Below are 20,781 nucleotides of genomic sequence, written 5' to 3' on the forward strand. Positions count from 1 at the left end.
CCAAAGATTTTCTATTGGGTTCAGGTCTGGAGACTGGCTAGGCCACTCCAGGACCTTGAGATGCTTCTTACGGAGCCACTCCTTAGTTGCCCTGGCTGTGTGTTTTGGGTCGTTGTCATGCTGGAATACCCAGCCACGACCCATCTTCAATGCTCTTACTGAGGGAAGGAGGTTGTTGGCCAAGATCTTGCGATACATGGCCCCATCCATCCTCCCCTCAATACGGTGCAGTCGTCCTGTCCCCTTTGCAGAAAAGCATCCCCAAAGAATGATGTTTCCACCTCCATCCTTCACGGTTGGGATGGTGTTCTTGGGGTTGTACTCATCCTTCTTCTTCCTCCAAACACAGCAAGTGGAGTTTAGACCAAAAAGCTCTATTTTTGTCTCATCAGACCACATGACCTTCTCCCATTCCTCCTCTGGATCATCCAGATGGTCATTGGCAAACTTCAGACGGGCCTGGACATGCGCTGGCTTGAGCAGGGGGACCTTGCGTGCGCTGCAGGATTTTAATCCATGATGGCGTAGTGTGTTACTAATGGTTTTCTTTGAGACTGTGGTCCCAGCTCTCTTCAGGTCATTGACCAGGTCCTGCCGTGTAGTTCTGGGCTGATCCCTCACCTTCCTCATGATCATTGATGCCCCACGAGGTGAGATCTTGCATGGAGCCCCAGACCAAGGGTGATTGACCGTCATCTTGAACTTCTTCCATTGCCTTCTCACCAAGCTGCTTGCCTATTGTCCTGTAGCCCATCTCAGCCTTGTGCAGGTCTACAATTTTATCCCTGATGTCCTTACACAGCTCTCTGGTCTTGGCCATTATGGAGAGGTTGGAGTCTGTTTGATTGAGTGTGTGGACAGGTGTCTTTTATACAGGTAACGAGTTCAAACAGGTGCAGTTAATACAGGTAATGAGTGGAGAACAGGAGGGCTTCTTAAAGAAAAATTAACAGGTCTGTGAGAGCTGGAATTCTTACTGGTTGGTAGGTGATCAAATACTTATGTCATGCAATAAAATGCAAATGAATTACTTAAAAATCATACAATGTGATTTTCAGGATTATTAAAAATTACAGACCTCTACATGCTTTGTAAGTAGGAAAACCTGCAAAATCGGCAGTGTATCAAATACTTGTTCTCCCCACTGTAAGTAGACACACATTCACACACCTCGGGCCTCCTGCCACGCTGAGGTCAGGTCTTCCGGTCGTTGCTCCAGTATAAAGCAGACAAACACACACAGTCTGCCACTCCTCCTGTGAGCGGCGTGGTAGGAAACAGTTGAGTTGTTTTCAAAGCAGTGAAGTCAGTGTTTAGCTGCAGTTTGATCATGTCTGGAGTGTGGACTGTGCTGTTGCTCTGGGGATGTGTCTTTCTCCCGGCTCTGTCGCATGGAGCTCTGGTTATCTCACGGGATGCCTCCACACCACAGGTGACTCTCCATTGTTACTATACAGATGCAGGATTCTTAATTTGATCACCCTGTTGCAGGAGAACTTCCTGCATTGCAGGACATGTAAAACCTGTAGTGTATTTGAGGTTTAAAAAGGCAATTCAATTTCAGACTTGATTTTCCCTCATGAAAAATGTGTCTACACCTACAAAATGTCCATTTTTGTAGGTGTAGGTTGCTGCAGGATTATTTTCCTGCTGTAGCAATATGGTTGAAATTAAGATCCTACATCTGTAGTATCTACTCTCCTGTTACTACATCTCTCCCCTGCTGCCATCTCACCCCGCCTGCTATACTGCTATATACTGTTACTCTATTTACTGTATATGTATCTGTACAGTATCTACTTTTCTGTTAACACATCTCTACTTTGATTCATCTCTGTTCTACTTTTGTGTATGTGGGTGTGGGTGTGTTTGCATGCGTGTGTACATTAATCGATTTATAGTCAAGCCAATATCTATATGCATTACAATGAATTAGGCTATGAGATGTTAAATTAGTTTGGATGACATTCTGACCCTAAATTCAAACTTCTCTCTTGTGCTTTGTATCCCAGGGCTCTGATGGTGCTACAAGGCTACTAAAGGTACCGCTCAGCGTCGACACAAACCGTACTGTCTGACACAAATCCAAACAGGAATCTGTCGCAGAATCAGTCAGACTTCTACTCTTGAACACCCAGTGGTGCATCTGATTACACTTGATTAATATTTTGTTATTTGTGTTTTTCCCAAAAACAAATCTAACCTTTGAGACCATGTTTGTGTAAATATTTGAGAAAGTCCTTCGCTCTTTGCCCAGGTTACCCTACTCTCTATTTCAGTAAATACAACAGTATCATTGGCACCTAGAAGTTTCAGCCACTTGAAAAGTTAAAAATGTCTAAGTCGTACAGTGTACTCTGTAAAAAAAGAAATTAATAATACTGTGTCTAAATGTTTTTCTTTTTTTACAGAAAAGAAGTACAGATAATGTGGAGGTAAGGAAATGCACTATATTTACATTCTATTTGTGAGGATGATGATAATGATGATGCACTGCCACCACCTGTCACGATCGTCTAAATCAGGAGACCAATGCGCAGCGTTGCGAGTGAACATGATGACTTTAATAAGAAAAGCACGTCAATACAAAACAAAAGACGAAAGTGAAGTCCAACAGAAACAATGCCTGAACTTGGAACAAAAACCCACAACCCACATGCGAACACAGACAGTTTAAATATGGCTCCCAATCAGAGATAACGAGCCGACAGCTGACACTCGTTACCTCCGATTGGGAGTCACACACTACAACAATCAACAACCTAGAAATAGACACACAGAACTCCCAACCTAGAAATAAACGTGACAGACATGCAAACATAAAAAATCACCCAAAACCCAACAAAACAACATACACCCTGGCTCAAATACACAAGTCCTGGAGCCAGAGTGTGACAGTACCCCCCCCTAAAGGTGCGAACTCCGGGCGCACCAGCATACAGTCTAGGGGAGGGTCTGGGTGGGCGTCTGTCCACGGTGGCGGTTCTGCCCCTGGTCGTGGTCCCCATCCCACCTTAGTCACCACCCGCTTCCCTAGCCTCCTCCACATTACCACCCCCCAACTACACCCCACTGGGTTAAGGGGCGGCACCGGACTAAGGGGCAGCACCGGACTACGGGGCAGTACCGGACTAAGGGGCAGTACCGGACTAAGGGGCAGTACCAGGCTGAATGGCGGATACTGGCTGGACGGCTCTGGTGGCTCCTGGCTGGTCGGCTCTGGCGGATCCTGGCTGGACGGCTCTGGCGGATCCCGGCTGGACGGCTCTGGCGGATCCCGGCTGGACGGCTCTGGCGGATCCCGGCTGGACAGCTCTGGCGGATCCCGGCTGGACGGCTCTGGCGGATCCCGGCTGGACGGCTCTGGCGGGTCCCGGCTGGACGGCTCTGGCGGGTCCCGGCTGGACGGCTCTGGCGGATCCCGGTTGGACGGCTCTGGCGGATCCTGGCTGGACGGCTCTGGCGGATCCCGGCTGGACGGCTCTGGCGGATCCTGGCTGGACGGCTCTGGCGGATCCTGGCTGGACGGCTCTGGCGGATCCTGGCCGGACGGCTCTGGCGGATCCTGGCTGGACGGCTCATGGCTGGCTGACGGATCTGGCTGCTCATGGCTGGCTGACGGATCTGGCTGCTCATGGCTGGCTGACGGATCTGGCTGCTCATGGCTGGCTGACGGATCTGGCTGCTCATGGCTGGCTGACGGATCTGGCTGCTCATGGCTGGCTGACGGATCTGGCTGCTCATGGCCGGCTGACGGATCTGGCTGCTCATGGCTGGCGGAAGGCTCTAGCTGATCCTGTCTGGCGGAAGGCTCTGGCTGATCCTGTCTGGCAGAAGGCTCTGGCTGATCCTGTCTAGCAGAAGGCTCTGGCTGATCCTGTCTGGCAGAAGGCTCTGGCTGATCCTGTCTGGCAGAAGGCTCTGGCTGATCCTGTCTGGCAGAAGGCTCTGGCTGATCCTGTCTGGCGGAAGGCTCTGGCTGATCCTGTCTGGCAGAAGGCTCTAGCGGCTCCGGTCTGGCGGACGGCTCTGAAGGCTCATGGCAGACGGGCGGCTTAAGCGCCTTTGGGCAGACGGGCAGTTCAGGCCCCGTTGGGCAGACGGCAGACTCTGGCCGTCTGAGGCGCATCGTAGGCCTGGTGCGTGGTGCCGGAACAGGAGGTACCGGGCTGAGGACACGCATCTCAGGGCTAGTGCGGGGAGAAGCAACAGGGCATGCTGGACCCTGGGGACGCACCATAGGCCTGATGCGTGGTGCCGGAACTGGAGGTACCGGGCTGAGGACACGCATCTCAGGGCTAGTGCGGGGAAGCAGCAACAGGGCATGCTTGGCCCTGGGGACGCACCGTAGGCCTGATGCGTGGTGCCGGAACTGGAGGTACCGGGCTGAGGACACGCATCTCAGGGCTAGTGCGGGGAGTAGCAACAGGGCATGCTGGACCCTGGGAACGCACATAAGGGCTAGTGCGGAGAGCCGGAACAGGGCATGCTGGACCCTGGGGACTCACATAACGCCTAGTGCGGAGAGCCGGAACAGGGCATGCTGGACCCTGGGGACTCACATAACGCCTAGTGCGGAGAGCAGCAACAGGACGCACAGGACTCGGGAGACACACAGGAGGCTTGGGGCGTGGTGTAGGCACTGGTGGGAAAGGGCTGGCGACGCGCACCGTATCCCTGGTGCGAGTGGCCGGAACAGGTCGGGCTGGGCTGGCGACGCGCACCGCACACTTGGTGCGGGTGGCAGGAACAGGCCGAACCGGGCTGGCGACGGGCACCGTAGGCTTCCTACGAGGCTCAGGAACAGGCCGGGCTGGGCTGGCGACGCGTACCGTACACTTGGTGCGGGTGGCAGGAACAGGCCGAACCGGGCTGGCGACGCGCACCGTACACTTAGTGCGAGGGGCCGGAACAGGCCGTACCGTACGGGGAACACACACTACTGGCTGTACCTCGGGATTAGGAACGGGCCGGACCGGACTGGTTACACACCCCAGTACCTCTCGCCGAGCCTCTACACCTTCTGGTTAGAGCCAGCGCAAACTGGCTCTAACCAGAATAGAAAGAGGAGTGGGAGGCCCCGGTGCACAACTGAGCAAGAGGACAAATACATTAGAGTGTCTAAATTGAGAAACAGTCACCTCACAGGTCCTCAACTGGCAGCTTCATTAAATAGTACCCTCAAAACACCAGTCTCAACGTCAACAATGAAGAGGCGACTCTTCATATCTCAGACTGGCCAATAAAAATTAAAGATTAAGATGGGCAGTCTGAGATATGGCTTTTTCTTTGCAACTCTGCCTAGAAGGTCAGCATCCCGGAGTCGCCTCTTCACTGTTGACGTTGAGACTGGTGTTTTGCGGGTACTATTTAATGAAGCTGCCAGTTGAGGACCTGTGAGGTGACTGTTTCTCAAACTAAACACTCTAATGTATTTGTCCTCTTGCTCAGTTGTGCACCCGGGCCTCCCACTCCTCTTTCTATTCTGGTTAGAGCCAGTTTGCGCTGTTCTGTGAAGGGAGTCTCAAGAAGGCCAGTTTTATTGCTTCTTTAATCAGCACAACAGTTTTCAGCTGTGCTAACATAATTGCAAAATGGTTTTCTAATGATCAATTAGTCTTTTAAAATGATAAGCTTGGATTAGCAAACACAACATGCCATTGGAACACAGGACTGATGGTTGCTGATAATGGGCCTCTGTACGCCTATGTAGCTATTCCATAAAAAATCTGCAGTTTCAAGCTACAATAGCCATTTACAACATTAACAATGTCTACACTGTATTTCTGATCAGTTTGATGTTATTTTAATGGACAAAAAAAGTGTTTTTCTTTCGAAAACAAGGACATTTCTAAGTGACCCCTAACTTTTGAATGGTAGTGTATATATACAGTGTTGTAACAATGTGCAAATAGTTAAAGTAGAAATGGGAAAATAAATAAACGTAAATATGGGTTGTATTTAAAAAGGTGTTTGTTCTTCACTGGTTGCCCTTTTCTTGTGGCAACAGGTCACAAATCCTGCTGCTGTGATGGCACACTGTGGTATTCCACCCAGTAGGCATGGGAGTTTATCAAAATTGGGTTTGTTTTCTAATTCTTTGTGGATCTGTGTAATCTGAGGGAAATATGTGTCTCTAATATGGTCATACATTTGGCAGGAGGTTAGGAAGTGCAGCTCAGTTTCCACCTCATTTTTCTTCAAATCAAATCAAATCAAATTTTATTTGCCACATGCGCCGAATACAACAGGTGTAGACATTACCGTGAAATGCTTACTTACAGCCCTTAACCAACAATGCATTTAGTTTTTAATAAAAAAGTAAAATAAAACAACAACAAAAAAGAGCTGAAGTAAAATAAAATAACAGTAGGGAGGCTATATACAGGAGGGCACCGGTGCAGAGTCAATGTGCGGGGGCACCGGCTAGTTGAGGTAGTTGAGGTAATATGTACATGTGGGTAGAGTTAAAGTGACTATGCATAAAAAATCAACAGAGTAGCAGCAGCATAAAAAGACGGGGTGGGGGTGGGGGCAATGCAAGTAGCCATGACTAGCTGTTCACAGGAGTCTTATGGCTTGGGGGTGGAAGCTGCCGAGAAGTCCTCTGGACCCAGACTTGGCGCTCCGGCACCACCCGCCGTGCGGTAGCAGAGAAAGTCTATGACTAGGGTGGCTGGAGTCTTTGACAATTTTGAGGGCCTTCCTCTGATACCGCCTGGTATAGAGGTCCTGGATGACAGTGTGCACATAGCCTGTCATTTCTTGAGAGCCAGGTCTGCCTACGGCGGCCTTTCTCAATAGCAAGGCTATGCTCACTGAGTCTGTACGTAGTCAAAGCTTTCCTTAAGTTTGGGTCAGTCACAGTGGTCAGGTATTCTGCCACTGTGTACTCTCTGTTTAGGGCCAAATAGCATTCTAGTTTGCTCTGTTTGTTTGGTTAATTATTTCCAATGTGTCAAGTAATTCTCTTTTTGTTTTCTCATGATTTGGTTGGGTCTAAATGTGTTGTTGTCCTGTGGGTCTGTTTGTGTTTGTGAACAGAGCCCCAGGACCAGCTTGCTTAGGGGACTCTTCTCCACGTTAATGTCTCTGTAGGTGATGGCTTTGTTATGGAAGGTTTGAGAATCACTTCCTTTTAAGTGGTTATAGAATTTAACGGCTCTTTTCTGGATTTTGATCATTAGCGGGTATCGGCCTAATTCTGCTCTGCATGCATTATTTGGTGTTTTTCGTTGTACACTGAGGATATTTTTGCAGAATTCTATATGCAGAGTCTCAATTTGGGGTTTGTCCCATTTGTGAATTCTTGGTTGGTGAGCGGACCCCAGACCTCCCATCCATAAAGGGCAATGGGTTCTATAACTGATTCAAGTATTTCTTTGCCAGATCCTAATTGGTATGTCAAATTGTATGTTCCTTTTATGGTATAGAAGGCCCTTATTGCCTTGTCTCAGATCGTTCACAGCTTTGTGGAAGTTACCTGTGGTGCTGATGTTTAGGCCGAGGTATATATTGTTTTTTTGTGTGCTCTAGGGCAATGGTGTCTAGATGGAATTTGTATTTGTGCTCCTGGCAACTGGACCTTTTTTGGAACACCATTATTTTTGTCTTACTGAGATTTACTGTCGGGGCCCAGGTCTGACAGAATCTGTGCAGAAGATCTAGGTGCTGCTGTAGGCCCTCCTTGGTTGGTGACAGAAGCACCAGATCATTAGCAAACAGTAGACATTTGAATTCAGATTCTAGTAGGGTGAGGCTGGGTGCTGCAGACTGTACTAGTGCCCTCATCAATTCGTTGATATATATGTTGAAGAGGTTTGGGACTTAAACTGCATCCCTGTCTCACCCCAAGGCCCTGTGGAAAGAAATGTGTGTGTTTTTTGCCAATTTTAACTGCACACTTGTTGTTTGTGTGCATGGATTTTATAATGTTGTTTGTTTTTCCCCCAACACCACTTTCCATCAATTTGTATAGCAGACACTCATGCCAAATTGAGTCAAAAGCTTTTTTGAAGTCAACAAAACATGAGAAGACTTTGCCTTTGTTTTGGTTTGTTTGTTTGTCCATTAGGATGTGCAGGGTGAATACGTGGTCTGTCGTACGGTAATTTGGTAAAACGCCAATTTGACATTTGCTCAGTACATTGTTTTCACTGAGGAAATGAACTAGTCTGCTGTTAATGATAATCCAGAGGATCTTCCCAAGGTTGCTGTTGACGCATATCCCACTGTAGTTATTGGGGTCAAATTTGTCTCTACTTTTGTGGATTGGGGTGATCAGTCCTTGGTTCCAAATATTGGGGAAGATGCCAGAGCTAAGGATGATGTTAAAGAGTTTAAGTATAGCCAGTTGGAATTTGTGGTCTGTATATTTTATAATTTCGTTGAGGATACCATCAACTCTCTCTCTCTCTCTCTCTCTCTCTCTCTCTCTCTCTCTCTCTCTCTCTCTCTCTCTCTCTCTCTCTCTCTCTCTCTCTCTCTCTCTCTCTCTCTCTCTCTCTCTCTCTCTCTCTCTCTTCCTCCCTCTCTCTCTTCCTCCCTCCCTCTCTCTCTTCCTCCCTCTCTCTCTCTCTCTCTCTCTCTCTCTCTCTCTCTCTCTCTCTCTCTCTCTCTCTCTCTCTCTCTCTCTCTCTCTCTCTCTCTCTCTCTCTCTCTCTCTCTCTCTCTCTCTCTCTCTCTCTCTCTCTCTCTCTCTCTCTCTCTCTCTCTCTCTCTCTCTCTCTCTCTCTCTCTCTCTCTTACTTTCTCTCTCTCTTACTTTCTCTCTTACTCTCTCAGGTGGAGGTGTACAGTGTAAAGGTGGAGCATAAGGTGGCTTCTCGTTTCGCTCACACGGTCATAACCTCCAGTGCTCTGAACAAGGCCAACTCCTCTCAGGAAGTGTTCTTTGATGTGGATCTGCCCAAGACCGCCTTCATCACCAACTTCAGCATGTCAGTCAGCACCCATGGCATGTGTAGAAGCCACGTTATGTGTAAAAATGATAACATCAATCCATAGGACTGTTACTCTTCGGTGTATGTGTGTGTCTGTGTGTGAGTGCATATGTGTTTATGTTTGTTTGTTTGAATGACTGTGTTTTTGTATCTCAGGGAGATAGAGGGTCAGACATACACAGGTAAGGTGAAGGAGAAGGAGCAAGCCAAGAAGCAATATCAGAAAGCTGTTTCCACAGGGCAGACTGCAGGACTGGTCAAGTGAGTCGAACAGGGTAATGAGGAGGGGGCAAACATGATGTTTCCATTACACCAAGCACTCCTATACTATTTTATCACAGCCTGTGTTTGAGTGTTTTGTTTCAACTGTGATCCTCCTACTGGGCCTGTGTTTGTGTACTCTAGGGCATCAGGGAGGAAGATGGAGAAGTTCTCCGTGTCTGTGAACATCGCGGCCAATAGTAACGTCACCTTCATTTTGACCCACGAGGAGTTGCTTCAGCGTAAACTGGGCCAGTACGAGATCATGACCCATGTCAAACCCAAGCAGCTGGTCCAGCACTTTGAGGTCTGTAGATGTGTACACTCTATACCCCAAAACAAAACTTTTGTCATCATCTTGACTCCTCAGTCCTGTGTCTCATCAGTCCTGTCCATGTCTCTGTGACAGATTGTGGCAGATATCTATGAACCCCAGGGAATTGCCTTCCTGGATGCCTATGGAACCTTCATCTCCAACGAGCTTCTCCCCCTGGTGGAGAAAACAGTCACCGACAAAAAGGTAAATTATGCTGTTCTGTTCTATGAAACAAATGCATGTGGAACATATCCTCCCAAAGAGATTAATACAATTCTGTGTTGTTTTGTGTTTAATTGTGTTGCCCTCCCTCACTCAGGCACACATCTCATTCTGCCCAACACTGGACCAGCAGAGGAAGTGCCCGGGTTGTGACGGCACCCTGATTGACGGGGATTTCTTCATCAAATATGATGTGAACCGAGCTGAGACCATCGGTGACATCCAGGTCAGCTGTGTTGAATATAATATAGGATCAGTATTTGGGTCAATTCCATCAATTCAGGGTGTTCATGTCATAATGATGTTCATTATACATCTTTTTCAGATAGTGAATGGGTACTTTGTGCACTTCTTTGCTCCTCCGGACTTACCCCGAGTTCCAAAGAATGTGGTGTTTGTGATCGATAGGAGTGGGTCAATGGGCGGAATCAAAATGCAGCAGGTAATAGAGAGAAATAGTGTGTCTGAGAGAAAGAAAGAAAGAAAGAGAGAGAGAAGATGAAAGTGAGAGAATATGAGAGAGGGAGAGAAGATGAGAGGGAGAGAGAAGGGTAGAGGAAACATATCACTTGGTTACAGTGCTGTAAAAGTAGTTCATGCTCAGATTGACCTGAGAGCCTTTGATCCCTCATAGACAAAGGAAGCTATGCTGAATATCCTGAATGACTTGGATGAGGACGACTACTTCGGAATTGTCATATTTGACTATCAAATCTCAACATGGAAGGAATCTCTGACCAAGGCCAACACGGAAAATGTGTCTGAAGCCCAAAAATTTGTCAAAGAAATAGATGACAGGGGAGGTGAGCCATTATGTGTTTATTGGGAATGGGGTGACTCATACAAAGAGAAATAATTAATGATGTTTCTGTCACTAGGACTTTAGTAGTGAACAATGGCAGTACAACACTTGGGCAAGCAGTATGATAAAAGTGAGGTGCATTTATGAGGGAACTTGCAAAAGGATATCTATCAAACATTTATTTTTGATAACACCTGGATTGATTTTGTGTGTTGTTCTCCTTTTAGTCACTAATATAAATGATGCTGTGATGAAAGCTGTGGACATGATAATGAAAGACATACAAGACAAGAAGGTCCCGGAGAAGAGTGTGTCTATGGTTATCTTACTGACAGATGGAATGCCCAACTCAGGTGCCATTTTAACATTGAAGTAGCCATCTGATGTATTGCTCTATATTAGATCAAGCCAGTAAGGTCATGGTACATATGTTTACTGGTCCAGCCATGTGTGTTTGTGTACAGGAGAGTCTTCTGTACCACAGATTCAGCAGAATGTCCTTGGTGCTATGGGTGGGAACATGTCTCTGTTCTGTCTGGGCTTTGGGAATGACGTGGACTACTCCTTTCTGGATGTGATGTCTAGACAGAACCAGGGACTGGCCCGGAGGATCTACGAGGGCTCTGATGCCACTGTCCAGCTTCAGGTGTGGACCAGGGCTCTGTCCCAAATCTCACAATAGTAACTTTTCTGTGGTTTTCTGGTTTGACCATATCACTGATAGGGAGCATCACTGGATAGATGAAACTATTTAGGTCCTTGAGAGGTCTTATATAGATCCTACGTTTTGGCATTATTGATAATGTACTGTAAAAAATTATAATAGACAAATGACTAGGTGATGTGTGCATTTGTGTCCCAGGGTTTCTATGATGAAGTGGCCAGCCCCCTCCTCTCCGAGGTGGACCTGCGTTACCCTGACAACCTGGTGAACTCTCTGACCACCAGTCACTACAAGCAGCTGTTCAACGGCTCAGAGATTGTGGTAGCTGGCCGGCTCACTGACAATAGCTTGGATAACTTCCTGGTGGAGGTGTTTGCACAGGGGGTGAGGAACAGGCAGGCACAACACAACACACCACACCACCCTGATACTGAGCTTAGAAAGATGGATCTTTCTTTGCACCTGAAGGGCATTGTGACTCAAGTATTGTACAATGCTCGACCCAACTAATGCTTCTCTCTCACTCCTTCTCTGTGTATAATACCTCTTTCTCTTCTCTCTCACATCGTCACACTCTTTTTAGATCGAGGAGGACTTTATTGTCAAAGGCCAGGCCAGTGCCCAGGAGTGGGACATACTGTACCCTGAGCAGGAGTACATCTTTGGGGACTTCACTGAGCGTCTTTGGGCCTACCTCACCATCCAAGAACTGTTGAGCAAGAGGTCTGTGTGATCAGCTAACTGCTTTTAACTGCAAGTCTGGTGAACTCTCCAGAACTAAATGGTGGTTAAGCATTATCCAAATGCCTAAAACATACTGGTAGTTGAGAGCTTTGGGATCTAATGAATGGAGCTGGGTATATTAAAGTAACTCAATTCGTAAATATTCCATTATTTTCTGCCCCGCGGTGTAAGTTCAACCAAACCTAACCCAAGTTAAACCGAACCTAACCTCTAATCCAAACCTAATGCAATAGCACCACTCATCCTATGTTTCTATTGTCAGAGGGACTGGTACTGCGGAGGAGAAGGGAAATGCCACTGCCCAGGCTCTGGAGATGTCCCTGCAGTACAGCTTCGTCACCCCCCTTACCTCCATGGTGGTCACCAAGCCTGAGACTGACAAGGGGCCAGAGGGCCCCCTCATCGCCGACAAGCTGACCGAGGGTATGAGACCCAGTGGGTTGGGAGTGAAGAGGGGGCAGGGGGAGACAACCAGTACATCTGGCGTGTCTTATCTGACATGTTTATCTCAGTGGTTATGGAAATCCTTGCATCGATTGTCAAAGGTGTGTGTCTGACTGCTTTCTCCTGCTGCTGTTTGACAGATGAAAGGCAGAAAGCCCAGAAATTTGGTAAGCACATGCCATGAATGGACATGACTGTATCCTTCATCTAAATGGGTTTCTATGTCATTATAGTGGATCACCTGAATTTATGACATGGAAAGCTGACACCAAATTATTTGTGGTTAGAAACTGAGGATATTGCATCGTACTATACACCCTGTTATATTCAGAGTAAATCTATTAAATGCATTTTACCACTTTGAACGTGAACTTTATTTGCCATCTGACATCTTTGGTGTGATTTTCAGGTTATGCTGCACCCCAGCTGATGAGCAACACCTGGACGCACAGCAGGATCTCACCCACATACTTTGGTGAGTCCCACTTAATTCAGAGTGACCCTCCTGTCAGACATGGGTTACTTCGGGATTTTCTATCTGGTGGAACTGTCCCAAAAATGGGTTGCTTCACCAACTACAGTAATTTAGTATTTATATTTAGTATGTTCAATGCCCACCATGCTGTCATGCCACGACAAAAAAAAAAAAAAACATTGTAAAGTGGTTATCCCACTGGCTATAAGGTGAATGCACCAATTTGTAAGTCGCTCTGGATAAGATCGTCTGCTAAATGACGTAAATGTAATAAATGTAAATGACTATAATAGAGTGATCCAAAGTTTGGATGGGCTTAGCCTCAACCAAATCAAATTTCAAAACTGTAACAATCTGTTGTTGACTCTGCAGTGGATGGAGACCCTCATTTCATGATTGAGTTGCCAGAGCAGGAGGATGCATTGTGCTTCAACATAGATGACAAGCCTGGTACCATCTTCAACCTAGTGAGAGACCAGCTGGCAGGTGAATATGTAGAAATTAGGCATTATTTGAAATTGACCAACCTTTGACAGCAATGTGTCTTTGAAGGCATGAATTCAAACCATGACACTTGTTTTATAAAATATACACTGCTCAAAAAAAGAAAGGGAACACTTAAACAACACAATGTAACTCCAAGTCAATCACACTTCTGTGAAATCAAACTGTCCACTTAGGAAGTAACACTGATTGACAATAAATGTCACATGCTGTTGTGCAAATGGAATAGACAACAGGTGGAAATTATAGGCAATTAGCAAGACACCCCCAATCAAGGAGTGGTTCTGCAGGTGGTGACCACAGACCACTTCTCAGTTCCTATGTTTCCTGGCTGATGTTTTGGTCACTTTTGAATACTGGCGGTGCTTTCACTCTAATGGTAGCATGAGACGGAGTCTACAACCCACACAAGTGGCTCAGGTAGTGCAGCTCATCCAGGATGGCACATCAATGCGAGCTGTGGCAAGAAGGTTTGCTGTGTCTGTCAGCGTAGTGTCCAGAGCATGGAGGCGCTACCAGGAGACGGGCCAGTACATCAGGAGACGTGGAGGAGGCCGTAGGAGGGCAACAACCCAGCAGCAGGACCGCTACCTTCGCCTTTGTGCAAGGAGGAGCAGGAGGAGCACTGCCAGAGCCTTGCAAAATGACCTCCAGCAGGCCACAAATGTGCATGTGTCTGCTCAAACGGTCAGAAACAGACTCCATGAGGGTGGTATGAGGGCCCGATGTCCACAGGTGGGGGTTGTGCTTACAGCCCAACACTGTGCAGGACGTTTGGCATTTGCCAGAGAACACCAAGATTGGCAAATTCGCCACTGGCGCCCTGTGCTCTTCACAGATGAAAGTAGGTTCACACTGAGCACATGTGACAGACGTGACAGAGTCTGGAGACGCCGTGGAGAACGTTCTGCTGCCTGCAACATCCTCCAGCATGACCGGTTTGGCGGTGGGTCAGTCATGGTGTGGGGTGGCATTTCTTTGGGGGGCCGCACAGCCCTCCATGTGCTTTCCAGAGGTAGCCTGACTGCCATTAGGTACCGAGATGAGATCCTCAGACCCCTTGTGAGACCATATGCTGGTGCGGTTGGCCCTGCGTTCCTCCTAATGCAAGACAATGCTAGACCTCATGTGGCTGGAGTGTGTCAGCAGTTCCTGCAAGAGGAATGCATTGATGCTATGGACTGGCCCGCCCGTTCCTCAGACCTGAATCCAATTGAGCACATCTGGGACATCATGTCTCGCTCCATCCACCAACGCCACGTTGCACCACAGACTGTCCAGGAGTTGGCGGATGCTTTAGTCCAGGTCTGGGAGGAGATCCCTCAGGAGACCATCCGCCACCTCATCAGGAGGATGCCCAGGCGTTGTAGGGAGGTCATACAGGCACGTGGAGGCCACACACACTACTGAGCCTCATTTTGACTTGTTTTAAGGACATTACATCAAAGTTGGATCAGCCTGTAGTGTGGTTTTCCACTTTAATTTTGAGTGTGACTCCAAATCCAGACCTCCATGGGTTGATAAATTTGATTTCCGTTGATAATTTTTGTGATTTTGTTGTCAGCACATTCAACTATGTAAAGAAAAAAGTATTTCATAAGATTATTTCATTCATTCAGATCTAGGATGTGTTATTTTAGTGTTCCCTTAATTTTTTTGAGCAGTGTATAACACATATCAAATCTACACTATACCAACAGCTTGCCTCAATCCCATGCTGCCTTGCAGGTATTTTGGTCAACGGCCAGACCATTGGGGATAAGAAGGTGGCCCCTGATGGCAAAGTGAACACCTACTTTGGTCGCTTTGGCATCGTTCACCAGGGGCTGGGGGTGAGACTGGAGGTGACCACTCATGACATCACTGTGTCCCAGGATGGCAAGCAGGCCAAGCTCTTCTGGTCAGACACCGCCTCTCTCAAGGGAGCCAAGTAAGCACCCTTACCCATTACGGTTTTGCTGTTCTGTCTTCCATATAACTCCTATAACTAATAACTAAGGCTAGATACGTAGAGACCAGAGTTTATATCTGTAATGCAACCTCCCTACCACAGAAGGTTGAAGGGGCATCTAACGTTTCATTCTGTCATCATGGTTAAACTACCTCCATCTCCCTCTCCCCCTCCTATAGTATGGACCTGCAGGTGACCAAAGACCGCAGCTTGACTGTCACCCTCAGGGACTCGGTCCGGTTTGTGGTCATCCTACACAAGGTGTGGAAGCAGCACCCCTACCACCAGGACTACTTGGGCTTCTATACCCTGGACAGCCACCTCCTCTCCCCCAGCGTCCACGGCCTTCTAGGTAAGACAGCCACCTCCTCTCCCCCAGCGTCCACTGGCTCCTAGGTAGGACAGCCACCTCCTCTCCCCCAGCGTCCACTGGCTCCTAGGTAGGACAGCGACCTCCTCTCCTCCATCGTCCACGGCCTGCTAGGTACCACCAGGGGTGCAATCTGTCATTGGCAAGGCCAGATGAAGTCTGCTTAGCTGGCTGGAGGTTTACTCTGCATTATATTTGGAAAATTGTCTGTATATTTGATCAATTAAAATGTATTATATTGTCCCCATACAGGTCAGTTTTACCATGGCGTGCAGTTTGAGGTGAGAGACATGCGTCCAGGAGAGGTGCCAGAGAAACCAGATGCCACCATGCTAGTGAAGGGACAGGAGCTTACAGTGACAAGGTAGATGCCTACACACACACATACATACTTCTTCTTCGGTAATCCCATTGTATTCCGATGATGACTTCCACTTCTGAGTTTATGGTAAATTCTTTGGTGACTGTGGAGTCCAATCTGAGATCCACAAACTGTATTGCAGGTGGGGCATGTGTAGTCTGTGTTGGTGGGGGCAGGCATGGTTGTATGTCTCCTGAGCAGTTTTTGCTGTCTCTTTGTGCTCCTCTCCTCCTCCCAACTCAGTACACCACTCTGGCAGTATCCTCTAGGTCTGTGGGTTTGATGTTGCACTTCTTCAGCAATGTTTTCAGCTGGTCCTTGTAGCGCTTCATCTGCCCCCCTGCAGACAGCCGGCCAAGGTGTAGCTGGCCATACAGGATCTTCCGCGGCAAGTGTTCCTGAGACATCCTAATGACATGCCCAAGCCAGCGTAGTTGATGTTGGGTGACCATGGCCTCCATACTCTTGCAGTTGCGCTGCAGGCATCCTATGTGGAATCACTCTAGCTGCTTGTTGTGGCGGCTGTAAGTGACCCAAGCTTCACTGCTGGAAAGAAGTGTGGTGATGCAGACGGCTTGATAGACGGCGACTTTGGTGTGGAGGTGGAGATCCCTGTTTTGGAAGACCCTGCGTCTGAGTTTCCCAAATGCAGCTGATGCTTACTTGATCCTATTTTGAATTTCGAAGTCGATGCTGCGGTCCTCCGAGAGGACGCTGCCCAGGTATTTGAAGGATGGGACTATTGCCAGTGATTTGTGTTCAATGGTGAAGACAGGCATGGTGGGTGGAGGGCTGGATCTCCATTGGCAGACCACCTCTGTCTTGGTGGTATTGATAGACAGTCCCATCCTACTATAGACCCTCACAGCCGCTACAAGGACGGACTGAAGATCTTCCGGAGTGTGGGCCACAAGGGCACAGTCATCAGCATACTGCAGCTCAAGAACCCGCTCCGTCAAAACCTTGGTGGTTGCTTGGAGCCTTCATGTCGACCGTACTCCTGTTCTTTCTGAAGCCGCATTGTGACTCTGCAGCAGTTCCTCTGTGATGTTGTTCACCATCCTGTGTAGCACCACCTTGGCCAGGACCTTGCCGGCAACAGCCAGGAGGGATATCCCCCGGCTGTTGCCGCAGATGGACTTGTCACTCTTGTTCTTCTAGATGGTGACAATGTTTGCTTCCCACCGCTGTTGGGGGAGGATCTCCCAGTCCCAAACCGCCGTGATGTACTGGTGGAGCGTTCTGGTGCAGAAGTAACCACCCTTCTTATGTAGCTCTGCCGGGATTCTGTCAGTGCCAGGAGCCTTGTTGTTCTTGAGGGAACGGATAGCTGATAACACCTCTTGGAAGGTTGGTGAATGGTTGAGGTCTTGAATGGGTGGACGGACAGGCAGTTCTTCCAGGGTGAAGTGGTCTGTAGGAGAGTGCTGATTGAGTAGTTATTCAAAGTGATCAGCCCACCTCATCAGGATCTGGTTTTGTTCCTTCAAGAGAGTCAGATCATCAGCTGTTTTCAGGGGGGTGATGGAGCGACTTCTAGGGCCATAGATAGCTTAAGTTGAGTTGTAGAAATTGTGCATGTCGTTTTTGTCTGCATAAATTTGGATTTCCTGTGCCTTATTCGTCCACCATTCGTTCTGCAGAGCATGCAAGGTTGTTTGCACTTCCTTGCGTGATGCACGCCATTGCTGGCGGAGGGTAGCAGATGTGGGGCTGTTGAGAATAGCCCTGTGCGCTTTGTGCATATTGTCCAGTAAGGTTGTGATGGTGTCAGAGTTCTCATCAAACCAGTCCTGATGTTTCCTACCTCTGTAGCCAATGGAGTGGGCCACTGCCTAATAGATGCCCACTTCTGGTCCATGGGGTCCTCTGCATTCAAAAGAGGCTCCGTCCCCTTCAGCCTTTCAGCGAGAGAGCGACGGAACTCGTCCCTTACTGCAGCTTTCTCAAGCCCAGGTACAGTGCAGACGCCTCTTACTGGACTTCTGCAGGCATGTGGGGGGACGTATTCTCACCTGGAGTTTAGCCAGTATCATACGGTGATCTATCCAGCATTCTGCACCCCTCATGGCATGTGTCAGCAGGACGTCATTAGTGTCAGAACGTCTCACTATGACGAAGTCGATCAGGTGCAAGTGTTTGGAGCGTGGGTGCATCCATTATGTTTTATATTTGTTCTTCTGCTGGAACAAGGTGTTGGTGACAATGAGATTGTGCACGGCACATAAAGTTAGCAGTCTCATGCCATTCTCATTGACCTGACCAACACCATGCCTACCCAACACTCCATTCCATATCCTGTTGTTCTGTCCCAACCTTGCGTTGAAGTCACCCAGCAGAAAGATCTTCTCATTCCTGGGGATGCGGTGAAGGGCCTCATCTAGGGACTGGTAGAAGCAGTAATTTGCCTCATTTTCAGATGGTAACGTTGGAGCGTATGCACTGAGAAGAGTAGCATAACGCATCTTGGCTAGGGGGATACGGAGAGACATTAGTCTTTCACTTATGCCGACAGGTGTTTCGGTGAGGCTGTGTAAAAGGCTGTTCTTAATTGCCAGTCCCACACCGTGCTGATGTTGTCCACCCGGAGGGTAACCTTTCCAGAAGAAGGTGTAGCCTTCTCTCTCCCTCTTTCAGGGAACCTTCATCCAGGAACCTGGTCTCACTCAGGGCAGCAATGTCAATGTTGTAGCGTCTTAGTTCTGCAGCAATCAGAGCTGTTCTCCGATATGGTCTATCGCTATTATCGTCAGTGTCCAAAAGAGTTCTGATGTACCATGTCGCCAGTTTCAGGGGAATTCTTTTCTTTAGCATTTTTCAACCGCTGAGTGGACCTCCCGATAGGTGCAGTAGCCTATCCAGGATGGAGTGAGTGGGCAATTTGTAGGCCACCTTTTCTAGGCCTCTCCCCAGCTGGGGTGAGCCATGTGGCTCCTAAATAGGGCTGCTCAGTCACACAGGGGTCTGCCGAGAGCAACTGCCACTCAAGTCCTTGCTGCTGCCGACCATAATAGCCCTGTGCTGCTGGCGTGCAGGGGTCTGATTAAGGGCTCCCAGTGCATTCACTTCTGCCCCGTCACCAGACACCCCAACGCCGCCAGACTGTAGTCCGGTTTCCGGTTGATGGCTTCACTGAGGTCAGGAGTGGATACCTGCGCAAAGGAAGTTATTTAAAGTGCCGCTGAGGGTTTGCAATCCCCAACAGCACTACTTCACTGTAGGAAGGTGAATTCCAGTGGCAAGGGGGGAAACCCAGGATGACCAGTATCTTCCACAGCTGCAGGAGGCAGCCGGATCCCCAGTCTGTCGTCGTCCGCCTACCGTGCGCCGCCAGCACGCTGCTTTTCTCTAAGGGTGTGCTCCCCTAGCCTTTGTCGTACCAGACTAACCCACAAGGCAGCGGGACAGTGGTTGATGGCTGCCAGGATGTGTCAACACAAAGGTGGGCCTGCACAGACGCATCTCTGGGGCCCACTGCTGCTCCGAGATCCCCTGCCAGTTAGCCTGGAGTTTCAAAACAACCGGTTAACGTGTGCCGCCGTGAGGAGGCCCGACAGGAGTCTTGGTCATGGAGAGGCTTTGTACCGGCAAGGGGAGACTTTTGCATGAAGCTGCTCCCCAATTCACCACAAGGGCTAGCTGGCGGCAGCGAGCTGTAAGCGAGAGTATGCAAGCACGTGGTAAGCGGGCATGCAACTTACCTCAACTTAGGCACTACTGCACTAGACGCGTCACATACACCCTGCGGTTGCCCGCGGACACACACACATGCATACACACATACATACACACACTTCTCTCATCATTGTCTCTCCTCCTTGCTGTGTTTCCACAGGGGCTGGCAGAGGGACTTCCGCTGGGATGTGAAGAATGGAGAGAACATCCCCTGCTGGTTCATCCATAGCAACGGCAATGGCCTCATCGATGGAAACCACACAGACTACATCATGTCTGGACTCTTCAAGACTGTCTGAGTCTCGTACACTAGCAGTCAACCTCCTCAAACTGTACAATACATCAGTCACACGTTTCACATGGATTCAACACACTGTATGTGCTAAAGATACACTATCATGACATGAGAATAATTATGGGTAACTTTAGATCAAATCTGACTGGAGTACATTTAATTAAAAGATAAGTGGCAAGAAAGGGGACACAAGTGGCTGTCAAAGATTCCATCTTTTTATATATTGATATGGGATAGTGATGAGCAAAACCTGTTGAAATAAATGGACTCACTGCCACCTAACTTGTGTGTATTTATTCCCATTTTGAATGGCCACTGAGAGGGAAAGATGAACGGAGAGAGAAAGATATACAGAGAGATGTAAAAAATCAACACCTCTGTGTGCTTGACGTAGGGGCGTTGGTCAGACCTGACCTCAGCCTGGGTTTGTGTGTGTTTCTTGCTCTGCCCAGTTTAACAAGGCATAGCTCATGCCAGTTACTTCATCTAGATATGAGGTCACTTCCCAACAGCATCACATAAGGCGTCTCTATTAAAAGGCAGTTTGAAGAGTGACTGAGCTAATAAACCAGACAGAGCGTTTTTGTTTTAATACAGTAGGTTCTCTACAGTCATTTAGAAACCACACCTTTGATTCAACGGGACACAAGGATAGTGACACAAAGATAGTGACACAAGGATAGTGACACAGGATAGTGACACAAGGATAGTGACACAAAGAAAGTGACACAAGGATAGCAACAGGCCCCGTGGAA

At 48.3% G+C, this 20,781-nt stretch overlaps 1 protein-coding gene across 1 annotated transcript; it reads left to right on the forward strand.

Annotated features, from left to right (window-relative positions):
• Positions 1-1,241: 1,241 nt before the first annotated feature.
• Positions 1,242-20,303, forward strand: LOC121578207 (inter-alpha-trypsin inhibitor heavy chain H3). The gene is made up of 22 exons (XM_041892406.2): positions 1,242-1,432; positions 2,013-2,042; positions 2,412-2,435; positions 8,785-8,939; positions 9,099-9,203; positions 9,348-9,510; positions 9,613-9,723; positions 9,839-9,967; positions 10,067-10,183; positions 10,376-10,544; positions 10,771-10,896; positions 11,008-11,189; positions 11,406-11,591; positions 11,791-11,930; positions 12,214-12,374; positions 12,536-12,562; positions 12,805-12,870; positions 13,243-13,356; positions 15,103-15,304; positions 15,505-15,677; positions 15,948-16,059; positions 19,892-20,303. The coding sequence occupies exons 1-22, from the start codon at positions 1,331-1,333 to the stop codon at positions 20,028-20,030; spliced, it is 2,733 nt and encodes a 910-aa protein (XP_041748340.2). The 5' UTR covers positions 1,242-1,330; the 3' UTR covers positions 20,031-20,303.
• Positions 20,304-20,781: the final 478 nt, after the last annotated feature.

Source organism: Coregonus clupeaformis, chromosome 12 (genome assembly GCF_020615455.1).
Source record: "Coregonus clupeaformis isolate EN_2021a chromosome 12, ASM2061545v1, whole genome shotgun sequence".
Classification (NCBI taxonomy): Eukaryota; Metazoa; Chordata; class Actinopteri; order Salmoniformes; family Salmonidae; genus Coregonus; species Coregonus clupeaformis.